This window comes from Schistocerca serialis, chromosome 6, assembly GCF_023864345.2.
Source record: "Schistocerca serialis cubense isolate TAMUIC-IGC-003099 chromosome 6, iqSchSeri2.2, whole genome shotgun sequence".
NCBI lineage: Eukaryota > Metazoa > Arthropoda > Insecta > Orthoptera > Acrididae > Schistocerca > Schistocerca serialis.
The window spans coordinates 713,653,495-713,669,128 of NC_064643.1; the positions used below are offsets into that span (position 1 = coordinate 713,653,495).

Consider the following 15,634-nt stretch of genomic DNA (forward strand, 5'->3'; position numbering starts at 1 on the left):
TTGCCTACCGCATCAGCAGCGCCCCAAGCGGCCAGTAACTTAAACTGTGAGTTCGGCGCGATCGTGAAAGCGAATAGCGGTTGTTTATTTTGATTTCTACAGTGGTTTTTACCAGCTGGAGCGTTTGTAGCGCAATAAATTGCAGCAACAACAACAGGAAGAAGACACCACAGCTGTCTTTTTTGCATTTTCCTAAGGATCCTGAGAGGTATATACCATCATGTTACTAAACTGTATCGTCAGTATTCACTTGCAAACTACATGTGTATTGAAACTTCCTGGCAGATTAAAACTGTGTGCCCGACCGTGACTCAATCTCGGGACCTTTGCCTTTCGCGGGCAAGAGCTCTACCATCTGAGCTACCGAAGCACGACTCACGCCCGATCCTCACAGCTTTACTTCTGCCAGTATCTCGTCTCCTACCTTCCAAACTTTACAGAAGCTCTCCTGCGAACCTGCAGAACTAGCACTCCTGAAAGAAAGGATACTGCGGAGACATGGCTTAGCCACAGCCTGGGGGATGTTTCCAGAATGAGATTTTCACTCTGCAGCGGAGTGTGCGCTGATATGAAACTTCCTGGCAGGTTCGCAGGAGAGCTTCTGTACAGTTTGGAAGGTAGGAGACGAGATACTGGCAGAAGTAAAGCTGTGAGGAGCGGGCGTGAGTCGTGCTTCGGTAGCTCAGATGGGCGACCAGCGAGTGCTGGCTACTGACGCAGCGCATGCTGGCGTTACTCTTGCGGCGATTGCCGGAGTCTATCTCCCCTGATGAAGTATTGCGCCCCGACAACGTATACTTCCAATCAACCAGAACGAACGCCGTTAACTGGCTAAAAGGCATCGCCGTTTCCTACATATTTTGCGATGCTCCCAAAGGCACACTCGACTTTTGGTCTCTATTGATGACGACACATGCAGCTTTCAGCCGCCACCCAAATGCAGAACTCGTTTCGCAAATTATTTAGGTTCGTTATTTGCGGATCCTCCTGCTCACTGGGGCGTTCCGGGTATGAGACGCTGAAAATGAACCAGAATCCTGGAGCATATTGATCCTCTACGGACGGAATAGAGGGGAACCCCTCCCAACAGACGGGAAGACGACTCGGACGCACGGCTACGGCAGTTGTAGGATCTTTCTTTGTAATGAAACAAAAATAAATCTATAAAAAAATGTTATAAAAATTAAAGAAGTAAATAAATAAAACAACATCGACAAACCCACTACATCCTCTTCCTGATCCTTCGATCCTCGAACTCGAACACGTTGCTTGGGCGTGGCGGCGGGATGGCCAGGCTTCGAGTGTCGACCCCTGCCCTACCCGTCGTCCTGCTCCTGCAGCGGTTCATTAGATTTAAAAAAAAAAAAAATGGTAGAGCTCTTGCCCGCGAAAGGCAAAGGTCCCGAGTTCGAGTCTCGGTCGGGCAAACAGTTTTAATCTGCCAGGAAGTTTCATATACGCGCACACTCCGCTGCAGAGTGAAAATCTCGTTCTGGATACATGTGTATTAATGATTAATGTTTCGTTTTAGGAGCAGAAAACGGTTAGTTAGTAGCACACGAGAAGACCTTATGAAAAAAGACCCAGTTTACCTGTATAATAATATTAGGTTTTGTTCGCTACGTTTCGAACAAAACCAGTTCATGAACGCAGACAATAATAAACTCGTGTAGAACGCAGTACCCACACTTATTGACATCCCAAATAAGCCATCTCAACTGACGATGAAGAGGAAACTGCCACAAAGATTCGACAATCCATCTAAAGCTGTAAAACAGTCCTACGACACAGAAGCAGCCAGTTCAACTCTCCATGTATCAGTGCCAATTTCGTGTGAATCGTCAAAACAGACATGCTTTGACGACGAAGTGGTTAGATTAAGTGGAGTTATTCGTGTCTTACAAAAGCGTTTGGTTTGTATTTCATTCACTTTTGTTGTTTGTTACTTAATTTTCCTTGCTTCCTTCGTGTGATGACACTATTTTGTTAACACCTTGCTCACTGACAGATTGTTTGAAAATTATTCAAATATTTGGTTTTGTGTGAAATGTAATGTAATCAGCTCATTATAATGTTCTCAACATATTTCTCCCACTATTTGGCAGTTGTTTGTCCCACTTAGAATAATATAAAGATGAATGTCGTACTTGTGGCAACAGGCGACAACAATGACAAACACAGTAGGCCTTCAGAACGATAAATGAGCTGTCGATCGCTTTCGCATGTAGAGGTACATGTCCGTGCTTCTTACGTGTGAATCTGTGTGTTTATATTCTTCTGATATCAACGTGGTAAACTGCAGTTCTACCCAATGTCACAAGTGTTTCTTCACGAATGTGTTGTAGCTTGCCACTCGATTCGCGGTTTTTGTCCATACTTGCGCTTATTTTAGAATCATTTTTAGAAACATATATACAGGGTGTTACAAAAAGGTACGGCCAAACTTTCAGGAAACATTCCTCACACACAAATAAAGAAAAGATGTTATGTGGACATGTGTCCGGAAACGCTTAATTTCCATGTTAGAGCTCATTTTAGTTTCGTCAGTATGTACTGTACTTCCTCGATTCACCGCCAGTTGGCCCAATTGAAGAAAGGTAATGTTGACTTCGGTGCTTGTGTTGACATGCGACTCATTGCTCTACACTACTAGCATCAAGCACATCAGTACGTAGCATCAACAGGTTAGTGTTTATCACGAACGTGGTTTTGCAGTCAGTGCAATGTTTACAAATGCGGAGTTGGCAGATGCCCATTTGATATATGGATTAGCACGGGGCAATAGCCGTGGCGATGTACGTTTGAATCGAGACAGATTTCCAGAACGAAGGTGTTCCGACAGGAAGACGTTCGAAGCAATTGATCGGCGTCTTAGGGAGCACGGAACATTCCAGCCTATGACTCGCGACTGGGGAAGACCTAGAGCGACGAGGACACCTGCAATGGACGAGGCAATTCTTCGTGCAGTTGACGATAACCCCAATGTCAGCGTCAGAGAAGTTGCTGCTGTACAAGGTAACGTTGACCACGTCACTGTATGGAGAGTGCTACGGGAGAACCAGTTGTTTCCGTACCATGTGCAGCGTGTGCAGGCACTATAATAAATTCAACTGGGAGGAGCACACCACAGAACTGCTGAAGCGTCTTAACAAATCTCTGTTTGCAATGCGAATTTTGTCAGACATAGGGGATATAAAAATGAAAAAGCTGGCATACTATGCTTACTTTCATTCCATAATGTCATATGGGATTATTTTCTGGGGTAATTCATCAAACCAAGCTAAAGTTTTCCGGGCACAAAAACGTGCAGTAAGAATTATATGTGGTGTGAACTCAAGAACATCCTGCAGAAGCCTGTTTAGGGAACTAGGGATACTAACTACAGCTTCCCAATATATTTATTCCTTAATGAAATTTGTCATTAAAAATATATCACTTTTTCAAACCAACAGCTCAATTCATGGAATCAATACTAGAAATAAGAATAATCTTCACAAGGATTTAAAGTCACTTAGTCTTGTACAAAAAGGTGTGCATTATTCAGGAACACACATTTTCAATAACTTGCCAGCAGCCATAAAAAGCTTAACAACCAATGAAATTCAGTTTAAGAGAAGCCTAAAGGATTTATTGGTGGCCAACTCCTTCTACTCCATTGATGAATTTCTGAGGAAAACCAACTGATTTGTATATAAGTACAACATAACTTCTGCACAATTTCAGTGCAGTAATATGTTCACTGAAAATTTGTGTGTGTGTGTGTGTGTGTGTGTGTGTGTGTGTGTGTGTGTAAGTATAATCTAACTTCTGCACCATTTCAGTGCAGTAATGTGTTCATTGTAAATAAGTATTACAGTAGTTGTATTACATGTTTCTTACCTTATAAATAAATATAAAACTTTTTTATTTTAAATTCAGTGCAATAGTATTTGTAAAATGACTCTTAGTGTTCATTAAAAAATGACGATCATTCCACTTGGGACCTGTGGAATGGTACATTAGCTTATTTGTTTTAGTTTAAATATTTGTCATGTATTGTTGTTTTTCTGACATGTTCCACATCCTGGAGGACCTCCTCACTACGGATCAATTGGAATGAAAGTAAATCTAATCTAATCTAATCTATCAGCAGCTGATTGGCCTCCACGGGTACACTTCTGCGAATGGTTCATCGAGCAATGTGTCAATCCTCATTTCAGTGCAAATGTTCTCTTTACGGATGAGGCTTCATTCCAACGTGATCAAATTGTAAATTTTCAGAGTCAACATGTGTGGGCTGACGAGAATCCGCACGCAATTGTGCAATCACGTCATCAACACAGGTTTTCTGTGAACGTTTGGGCAGGCATTGTTGGTGATGTCTTGATTGGGCCCCATGTTCTTCTACCTACGCTCAATTGAGCACGTTATCATGATTTCATACGGGATACTCTACCTGTGCTGCTAGAACATGTGCCTTTACAAGTACGACACAACATGTGGCTCTTGCACGATGGAGCTCCTGCACATTTCAGTCGAAATGTTCGTACGCTTCTCAACAACAGATTCGGTGACCGATGGATTGGTAGAGGCGGACCAATTCCATGGCCTCCACGCTCTCCTGACCTCAACCCTCTTGACTTTCGTTTATGGGGGCATTTGAAAGCTCTTGTCTACGCAACCCCGGTACCAAATGTAGAGACTCTTGGTGCTCGTATTGTGCACGGGCGCGACCTAGGCTCCACGGCTGAGGTGGTGGGGTGTCTCGGTCCCGCGGCAGCAGGTAGTGTGGGGGGGGGGGGGGGGGTGGCTGCGAGGCGACCGCGGCTGCAGACACCGGGGGACGTCAGTGTGGCCCCGGAGCTCACAGCCGCAACAGCCGCCGCTGCTGCTTCTGCCGCTGCCGTTTCTGCCGCTGGCACAGACGCACACAACACACATATTCTCCATGGCAGGTAGGCCGGCAACACTTTGCTTCTTTCCGTCGCCTGTGCGGCTCCACGCCTCCTCCCACAGTCAACACTGTCCGCCACCGAAAGGTACCTTCCCCAGCGGTGTGTACTCTTTGCATAAACCTCCCTGGACTCCCGTAATATGCAAAACTGCGGAGACCCCGCCTCCACTCAATGTTTAGCTGTTAGGCGTCACGTCATTGCGTGGGTCCTCTGTAGCTTATTATAAAATATCTCGAAGAAAATGATCTATTGACGCGTAGCCAGCACGGTTTCAGAAGATGCCATTCTTATGAAACATAGCTGGCTCTTCATTCACACGAAATAGTGTGTGCTGTCGGCAGGGGATTTCAGGTTGATTCCATGCTTCTACATTTCCATAAGGTTTCTGACACCGCTCCTCGCTAGCATCTTAAAATTTGACGCGGCAAGTAAACCGAGGACTTTTTATGCAAGGACTCCGTCGCGAAAGACTTCGTAATCATATTCGTAATCATCTTGTAACCTCCCCCCAGTTTCGCACCGAACTATATTATTCGCATCCGCTGTAGGTGAAGTTATATTTTAATTATTTTAGCATAATATATATCTTTCCTCCTTGTCATGAGACTCATTGTTGTCCACTTCCGTTATTGTGAAAACTACTAAATGGTAACATCTCCTTTCTTAAATGTTGGAATTTATAAATTAAATCACTCAATTTATAAACATTTATGAACATCAAACACTGTGTGCCATTCTGCCACTCATCTCCGGCCTCGCTTCCGAGCAACCTCTCTCTCTAGCCTCTCACAACCGACTTCCACCCACGGACTCCAACACTCGACTACCGCTTACCAACTCGCACATTGGTGACTGCACTGCAGTCTTTGCTTAAACCATGTATGATGTCTGCATAGTGCATAATCGATACTACGTAAGGGTACTGTACTCTTACAATCTTCTAATCAGAAACTTCCTGGCAGATTAAAACTGTGTGCCGGACCGAGACTCGAACTCAGGACCTTTGCCTTTCGCGGGCAAGTGCTCTACCAACTGAGCTACCCAAACACGACTCACGCCCCGTCCTCACAGCCTTAATTCCGCCAGTACCTCGTCTCCTACCTTCCAAAAGGTATTCCCTTTCTTTCAGGAGTGCTAGTTCTGCAAGGTTAGCAGGAGAGCTTCTGTGAAGTTTGGAAGGTAGAAGACGAGGTACTGGCGGAATTAAGGCTGTGAGGACGGGGCGTGAGTCGTGCTTGGGTAGCTCAGTTGGTAGGGCACTTGCCCGCGAAAGGCAAAGGTCCCGAGTTCGAGTCTCGGTCCGGCACACAGTTTTAATCTGCCAGGAAGTTTCATATCAGCGCACACTCCGCTGTAGAGTGAAAATTTCATTCTGTCTTCTAATCAAATTGCGCGCCTGTGGGCTATCGTCTCACTTGTGTGACTGGATTCGTGGTTTCGTGTCAGAAAGCTCAAGACCGTAGTAATTAAGGTGACGTCATCGAGCGAAACAGAAGCAATATCTGACGTTCCTCAAGGAAGTTTTATACGCCCTCTGCTGGTCCTAATCTACGAAAGCCTGCTGAAAATTAATGCCTCCAAATTTTTAATGTGAAAACTCTCAAAACTTCTTAAATGAAACAAATGTTATCAGCATTCTACATTCTTACTCTTCATGTCTACGTATTTGCAGCCATCTGCCACCAGAGGGCGCCGCATTGTAGCATGTAACGGCAGGGTGTAACGTAACTGTGTCGGTGCGTGAGAAACAGCGTTCTGTAATCGAGTTTCGAATTCGAAGAGTTCGTCCGTACATGCAGCACTGTCTCCTTCAGCACGACAATGCCAGACGACATATCATCGCTGTGACATCTGCAACAATGGGTTGACTGTCACCGATCAGCCTCCAAACAGTCTCGTCTTGGCCCCATCCGATTTCTATCTGAAACACCTTCAAGGACTTCACTTTGCTAGTGATGAAGAGCAGAGGTGAGGTTGTGGCTCCGTCAACAAGGTCAACAAACGGTACCAACAAACTGGTCTCTAGTTGGGAGAAAAGTTTTGTCGCTGGGGTGATCCTGTTGAGAAGTACATGCGTAGACTTGAAGAACAAAGGTGTAGAATGCTGATAACGTTTGTTTCTTTTAAGAAGAGTTAAGAGCTTTCATACAAACTATCGGAGGCATTAGTTTTCAACACGCCCTCCTATATAAATGGTTTAGCAGACAATCTGACACCTTCGCAGATGATATTGTCATTTACCATCTAGCGAAGCCATCATAAGATCAAAAGTAGCTGCAAAAATTGTCTGTACAAGAGACATGTATGATACGAAAAGTGGAAATTGACCCTAAATAATGAAGAATGTGAATTCATCCGTATGAGTACTAAAAGGAATCCGTTAAATTTCGGTTACACGAAAGATCTAAAAGCTCCCAATTAAACTAAATACCTAGGGATTACATTTACGAACAACTTAATTTGGAAAGACCACGAAGATAATCTTGTGGGGTAGGCGGACCAAAGACTGTGTTTTATTGGCACAACACTTAAAAGATGCAACAGCTCTACTAAAGAAGAAGGAAGGAAGGAAGACTAAGGTTTATTGTCCCGTCGATGTCGAGGTCATCAGAGACGGATCAAAAGCTCGGACTGTTTCAAGGATGGGTAAGGAAGGACATCGGCCGTGCCCTTTCAAAAGAACCACCTGTTCCAGGCACTTGTCTGGAGCGATTTAGGGAAATCGAGGAAAGCCTATATCTGGATGGCAGCACGCGGATTTGTACTATTATTTTCCCGAATGCAAGTCTAGTATGCTAACCACTGGGCCACCTCGCTCGGTTTCTATTAAAGGGACTGCCTACACAGTGCTTGTCCATCCCCTTCTCAAGTATTACTGTGCTGATTGGTACCCTTACCACACAGGGGACATTGAAAATAAGGAAGCGCAGCTAGTCTTGTACTATCGCGATATAGGGTGTCACAGATATGATAAGCAAGTTGACCAGAAGTTTTTCGTCGCGACGAGTCCTATTCACGAAATTTCAATCACCAACTTTCTCTTCCGAATGCGAAAATAGTTTGTTGACTCCCACCTACGCAGGTAGGTGACAAAATAATAGAAATCAGAGGTCACACGCAAAGATTTATGTGTTCATTTTTCGCACGTGTTATTCGAGAGCGGAACGATCGATAAACAGGAAGTGGTTATAACCTCCGCCTAGCGCTTTAAGGATACAGGGTGCTTATAAATGGGGGAAAAATCGAAATTTTTAATGTCTTTATTAAATTCTATAGTCTTTCCTGATTACATTGATATATACATTATAGGGTTCCAAATGAAAAATGACCTATATATACCAAATTTTGAAGTTACAGTCATGTATGCCGCCACGCCCCCTTTTATTTCTGTTACAGAAACCAGTATTATTTCGAAAAGAACTGTGAACTTTCTGTTTCCAGCGAATATACGTATGAAACATTGTATATGTTGGTAACAGTGCAGGTTTCTAGTGTTTATAAATGATTATCTTTGCTAGTATTTACTTTTGTTACGCTGAAGCAGTTTGTTCACGTGTTACTGAATGTTTGTTGCCCAAGTGCTACATGTATTTGCGGAAGTACATACCCTTAATTGTGCAACAAATACAAACTATGCCATGCATCAAGAAATTCAATAAAAGGAAATTCCGTGGTAACCAGTTCCAAAAACAAAGCAAGCCACACTGTTGAAAGTAACTTACGTATCAGTTATTCAGAGAAGAAACTCCCACATGGCACGCCTCCTGCTGATTCAAATTTTTGTGTTAACAATGGCGCTTTTTGTAGTGGATTTGCTGTTGTTGATGCGGGCATTTATCTTCTTTGATAAAGGAAGTGGCTACATGTAAACAATGTGATGGTGTAGGCTGTCTGGAAATAACTCTCAACAATGTAGCAGGAAGGGTTTAGCGGCAAAATTAGTTGTTCCGTGTAGATCCTGCAATAAATCTACCTCGGAAATTACTTCGAACTTTGTGCATAATTCATATGATGTGAATTTGAAGTTAGTGTATCGAATGCGTGCATTAGGAAAAGAAAAAAAGTCTGCTCAGGCGTTTTGTGGTTTGATGGACCTTCCTCCTCCTCCCAATAGGATCAGAAAGTACATAAAAATACTTTTAGGTGCCTTGACGGTTGTATCTAAAGCATCTATGAAACGTGCAGTAGAAGAACCTGTAAATATTAGTGGAACCAGGAACATCGCTGTTATACTTGGTAGGACATGGCAACGTCGAGGACATCGTTCCTTGAATGGTGTTGTAAGTGCTACTTCTCTGGAGAGTGGAAAAGTTGTTGATGTTGAGTGCTTATTCAAGTACGGCCACACTTGCCATGGTAACACTGAAGGACGTATTGAACAACAGTGTTCTAAGAATTATGATGGGTACAGTGGATGTATGGAGTGTGATGGAACTTAACAAATATTTCAGAGGTCGGTGCCCGTTTATAACGTTAGGTATACAAAGTACCTAGGCGATGGGGACTCTAAAGCTTTCAGCCGGCCGAAGTGGCGGTGCGGTTAAAGGCGCTGCAGTCTGGAACCGCAAGACCGCTACGGTCGCAGGTTCGAATCCTGCCTCGGGCATGGATGTTTGTGATGTCCTTAGGTTAGTTAGGTTTAACTAGTTCTAAGTTCTAGGGGACTAATGACCTCAGCAGTTCAGTCCCATAGTGCTCAGAGCCATTTGAACCATTTTTTTCTAAAGCTTTCAATAAAATTAATGAGTTCAATGTTTATGGTGATACCTTGGTAACAAAACTGTAGTGTTGTGGACATGTGCAAAACAGGATGGGTGCTAGATTGAGGAAGCTACGAAGAGAAATGAAAGGAAAGTTGCTATCTGATGGACAATCTCTTTCTGGCCGAGGCAGATTGACAGATTTATTATGGACTGGCCATTAGACGAATTGCACCTCTGAACGATGTTACAGCAATGAGAAAATCTGTATGGGCCACCTACTTCCATAAGTTGTCCACATATGACCACCCTGTTCACAGACTTTGCCCCAAAGGAGCAGATTCTTGGAGTGGTTACCAAAAATCAAAAGAAAGTGGTCAAATATACCATCATAAGCATTCTCTTCCTGAGCCTGTTATGAATGAAATAAAACCAATTTTTAGGGGCGTGAGTGACCCTGTTTTAGTTAGCAAATGTTTTCATGGGCGCACTCAGAATACAAAGAAAGTTTCAACCATTGCATATGCGAAATATTACCCAAAACTGTTTTTGTAGAACTAAATACATTAAAAGCTGGTATACTAGCTGTAGTGATATGTGTCAATGATAGAGTGATAGGAAGGTTGGAAGTCCTGAGAAATTTAGGCATAAAATGTGGTTCTAATGTGGAAGATGAACTGCTTGAGTGTGACAGACAACAGGTGCATGAAGCTGAAAGAGTCTCTCTTCATGTTACCAAAGAAGCTTCTTGCTAAAAGGAATGGCAAGAGGAAGCTTGAAGATGAAGAAATGCTGCAGGATGAAGACTATGATTCAGGAATGTTCTGAGACACAGTTTAATTGGACTCACATCTTCATTTGCAATTTCCCGCAAGTTATATTTTTCAGAATTCAGGTACAAATAAGTTTATAAACCACTGCTCTGATTTTTTTTCTACAACTTGCAATAGTCCATACTTATGTAGTAGACCTATGTTTTATTGCAGAAGCAACTAAAGTATAGAAAAAATAACATCATTATTAGAAAAAAATTATAAAAATTAAAATGTAAGATGTGATATTTTTTATCCTTGTAATATACATAATAGGTGGAATTAAATAGGATTTCTAATTTGTTTAGAAAGTGAAAACCTCGGGTAACTCGAGGTAACCACGAATGCTTGAAAAGATGTAACATTCGGTTGTTTGACCACGTCAGTTCCTCCTATGCTCAATTAAGGTGGGTGTAACAGGATAGGCGACGTGACTTTCACACCACTCTGTTTCTTCTTCGTCCTCATTACCTCTCGCCACATATCATATTCCTAGCAGATCTGTTACCAGATCACATATGTCTAGCGTCTTAGCTAGATCTTTTTACATTCTAGCCATACCATTCTGAAAACAAACCCTCCAGTAACCTGTGTCTTATCCAAAACCACTCTGTTTTCAACAGGACATTAAAGATTTATCTGTTGTCATCTGTGTAGCTTTCGACTCGTCATATCTCAGCTGTTCTTTTCTGTTCTTTAGCAAACCAGCATTCCTGTCAAATTACCTACTCTACCCATCCTTCCATTACTCGTATTCGACAAGAACGTAATGAGGAAATGTCTCAGAACAATTTTAATAAGACTGTTATTTCCGAAATTCCATATATTCATGATTTATTATTATTTTTGTCATTATTACTAGCTATTAGCCTTCGCTGTCACCCGCGGTTAAACAGTTATTTGCAAAGAAGTGTTGTCGGCCGTGGTGGCCGAGCGGTTCTAGGTGCTACAGTCTGGAACCGCGCGACCGCTACGGTCGCAAGTTCGAATCCTGCCTCGGGCATTGATGTGTGTGATGTCCTTAGGCTAGTTAGGTTTAAGTACTTCTAAGTTCTAGGGGACTGATGACCTCAGAAGTTAAGTCCCATAGTGCTCAGAGCCATTTGAACCATTTTTGAACAAAGAAGTGTTAATGCCGAAACTCACTACCCACGCGTATGCACCATCACAAAAGCTTTCTCTTCAAGGCAAGAGCCACTTGCGTCCCGACAAACCGCGTGACATTAAAAAAAATGAAAATGTTGAGACGAAGCCGGTGGCTGTGGTCGAGCGGATCTAGGCGCTTCAGTCCGGAACCAGGCGGCTGCTACGATCGCAGGTTCGAATCCTGCCTCCTTAAGTTAGTTAGGTTTACGTTATTCTAAGTGTAGGGGACTGATGACCTCTTAAGTCCCACTGTGCTTAGAGCCATTTGAACCATTTTATTGAGACGATGGGTGAAGCTGACAGAATATGTCTTACTTAGAACTCCCTGGTTTACTAAAGGATAAATTGCGCAACCGAGTAACGAATTACAAAATGTGCCAGGGAAGGAAGTGAATAATATCACGACACTTTGCGATTTGCCTAGCACGGAAAAGATCATTATTATCCTGGTGTGTGTGGACAGCCAGAAATATACTGATACACATCTCTGAAGACAACGTTCCGAGACTTATTGCCCTTTGCGTATACGTAGAGCTTTCTGGCCAGCAATCAAGGTAGAGCCGTCTGTGCGAAAAACATTGTGCGCCAAGTTTAACGTTAGTCCTTGACTCTTATTTATAGTGATCGAGAAGGCAACTTTCAAAGAGAACTGCAAGCGTCTGAACTAGAAAGGCAAGTTTGTTGGGACAATAGGAATTTATTTATAGTTATCGAGAAGGCAACTTTCATATATAACTGTAAGCGTTTGAACTGGAAAGGCAACTTCGTTGGGATGACAGGAATTCGTGGTGTCAGTACCATCTCTCCTTGGACTTCGCCTCTGATGGTGGTGTACGTCTTCTCAGCTCCATGATGCGTAACTTGGTGCCACTGGACGATCTTTGTACTTCGAGACGGCACCCCCAACAGCTCTATTGAGTTTAGAAATTCTGCAGCGTCATGTCTTGTCATCACTGCATCGATTGATATGTAGGTGGTCACATCAACAGGTAGTTGATCAATAAGTTTTCATTGATGTTACCCACCGATTCATTGTTGTGCGCCAATGGCTTGACGCTAAAGCTAACGCATTCATTTTGTAGTTAGCTTTCATGGATGACTCATGGGAATAGCGATTTTTTTCGAAATAAAATGTTGCCTAAGTGTTAATTCAGGATAAACTATCTCCATTCCAAAGTTCATCCAAATCCGTCCAGCTGCTTCGGTGTGAAGGAGTAACAAATTACTAACTCGACGATGAAAGAAAATTAGCAAATTCTGTTTCGGTGCAGCGAAAATTTTATAATATTTTTTCGTGCAACGTCATCTGCCCTCACGTGTGTGCATGTTACCAACGGATACCCTCGCATACCATAATGAAATCGAGCCTCGCTAAAGGACTCCAACGTTCTACGTGTGAAGGTAACGAGGCCTCTTTCGTCGCACATCGTTTAAATGACACAGTCTTAGTGAGTCTTCAAGAGTCTCAGAAGCTGTAAGGTACGTCTGGTGCTCAGCGGCTAAAATGCAACGCGCTTGTATGGAAGTATGGATTAAGGGGCTCCGGAACGCCCTATACTTGCAATGTTAAAATAACGCTTATAAATTACATCTTTCCTCACAAAGTATTTGAGGTAGGAAGTTGAACTTTTTACAGATTATTTATTGGAATATGGGCTACAACTTAACACAGGGATTTTACAAAATTTTAGTTCAGTTATTAAAGATGATTTTTTTTTCAATTGTAATGAAAATTCACAAAATTTTTTTGCAATTTTTTATTTATATATTCAAAAATATACAGTTTTTTGGAAAAAGGCTGTGTTAAATTATGCAGAAGGTACTGTGTAACATTTACTGAAAGTTTGAAACAAATATGTTTGGAAGATCCTTAGAAAACATGATTTTAGTATGAGAAAATAAAAGTTTTGGGAATCGAGCGACAAAGATTGGATTAACTTTTTAGTGCATTCCAGGTCCATAGGATGGATTATCTTCATCCTCTGCAAACTCCTCCTCCAGCTTCCTCTTGTTCCTCCTCCTGTTTACTCTTGCTTGTATTTCTAGACTCTTTACAGCCCTGTCTGCAGCCCGAAGGCGTTCCTTGTCTAAAGCAAGCATCGCTCGTTGTTGTGTTCGTAGATTTTGCTACCATTTTCTTCAGTTGCAGTTACTGCAACACTGTTCCAAAAGGTGGTCATGTATGAACACTTATCACATTTCAGTTGTATTTCACTAGCAAGTCCTACGTGCTTTATTATGGAGAGTTCCAGACCAACTTCACTACAATGAATACATCTTACACAGTTTGAAAAAATTCCTTTGAGAACCGACAAATCAAATATTTCATTCACATCCGATTCGCCCATAAAACATTCATAGTTTTCACTCATTGAACCAAGCTTCTTCTGTGAAGTATTTTCTTTCCCACTTTGACTGCTATGGGCAGGTGTACTTGAGAGGTTAGGTTCACTCACTTGGTTATCGTCTTTATTGTTTACAGTAATAACACATACCTTTGGCTTTCCAACATTTCTCCTTTTCTTAAGAGCCTTCAGAGGATTTCTAATAACTTTACTTTTACTCATTATTATACTTCAACAAAACAGAGACTCAAGAAACAGAATTAATTACGAATATTTTCGAGATAACGACAGAGTAAATAAACATGAAACAATCGACAATCACACCAGCGATATATATTGAACCATCACAGGTTAGCCACAACACATACTTTATCTCACATCACTAAAATATACCTGATGAACACGGACGTTAATAATAACACCATTTGACAGCAGTTTAACAGCGCCACAGTGGGTCACGCCCATGTAGAACACATTTCAAAAAAAATTTAAAAATAGTTGTAGTCTTCGGAATTGAATAAATTATATATCTATTAAAAGGTAATAGTCTGCAGATTCAGAAAACGCAAAAAAGTAAAAATTGAACTTTTCATGATTTTGAGCCTTTCCGGAGCCCCTTAAGTCCTTTGAGGATTGTATAAGCATTATATTCATTACGTTCAGTCGTATGGTATAGGACATACTGGGTGACAATTATTTTTAGCTATATGAAAAAAAACGAAAATTAGTTACAAAACTACGGAGTGCACACACTTAATTCGACATGTAAACGTCACTAAAGATATTCGGATTTAGGTTATGACATGTTCGATATGCCTGTCATCATTGGTCATGATGTGGCGCAGGGGAATAGCAAAATTCTGCATGACCCGCTGAAGTGTCGGAACATCGATGCTGTCGATCACCTCCTGAATGGCTGTTTTCAGCTCAGGAATGGTTTTGGGGTTATTGCTGTACACCTTGTCTTTAACATAGCCCCCTCCTCCCCCCCTCCCCGAGTCGCATGTATTCAGATCCGGAGAATATGGCGGCCAATCGAGGCCCTTGCCAGTAGCCTCCGGGTACTCCAGAACCGCAATGCGGTCGCCAGTGTGTTCCTCTAGGTCATCAAATACGCTCCTGCTTCTATGTGGTCGAGCTCCGTCTTGCATGAAGCACATCTTCTCGAAATCAGGGTACTTTGGATAATGGAGATGAAATCATCTTCCAAAACCTTCACGTACTGTTCGGTAGTCACTGTGCCATCAAGGAATATCGCACCTACTATTCCGTGACCGGACATTCAACACAACACAACGACGTGTTGAGCGCGAAGAAACTTCCTTATCGCGAAATGCGCATTCTCAGTCCCCCAAACGCGCCATTTTTGCTTACTGAAGAACCGACCTAAATGAAGGTGGGCTTCGTCGCTAACCGAAACCATTTTCCCATACCAATCCCCATCATGCTCCGCGACCAACAGTGCAGTTTGAACGTCCTAGCGCATACTGTTCAGAAGTTGTGACGATTTTATTTCATATAGGTCAATAATTGTCACCCTATATTAAACAATAAAAGCATTTCACAAATACAATACAGTTCATAACCCAAGAGAAAATACCTTTTTCTAAGAGTAATTACTGTTCCACATTTCGCGTTATATTCTTCAAATGAAAATATCGTGTTCTACACACTTTTAAATGTATGCTGTTTGTTAA

At 42.3% G+C, this 15,634-nt stretch overlaps 1 protein-coding gene across 1 annotated transcript in view; it reads left to right on the forward strand.

Moving 5' to 3' along the window:
- The first annotated feature begins 4,794 nt into the window (after window positions 1-4,794).
- LOC126484491 (uncharacterized) overlaps window positions 4,795-15,634 on the forward strand; it is a 259,151-nt gene continuing 248,311 nt past the window's right edge. Inside the window, exon 1 of the mRNA XM_050108026.1 lies at window positions 4,795-4,934. Within this exon, the coding sequence (XP_049963983.1) occupies window positions 4,928-4,934 (7 nt within the window). The 5' untranslated portion in view covers window positions 4,795-4,927. The remainder of the gene's footprint in view (window positions 4,935-15,634) is intronic.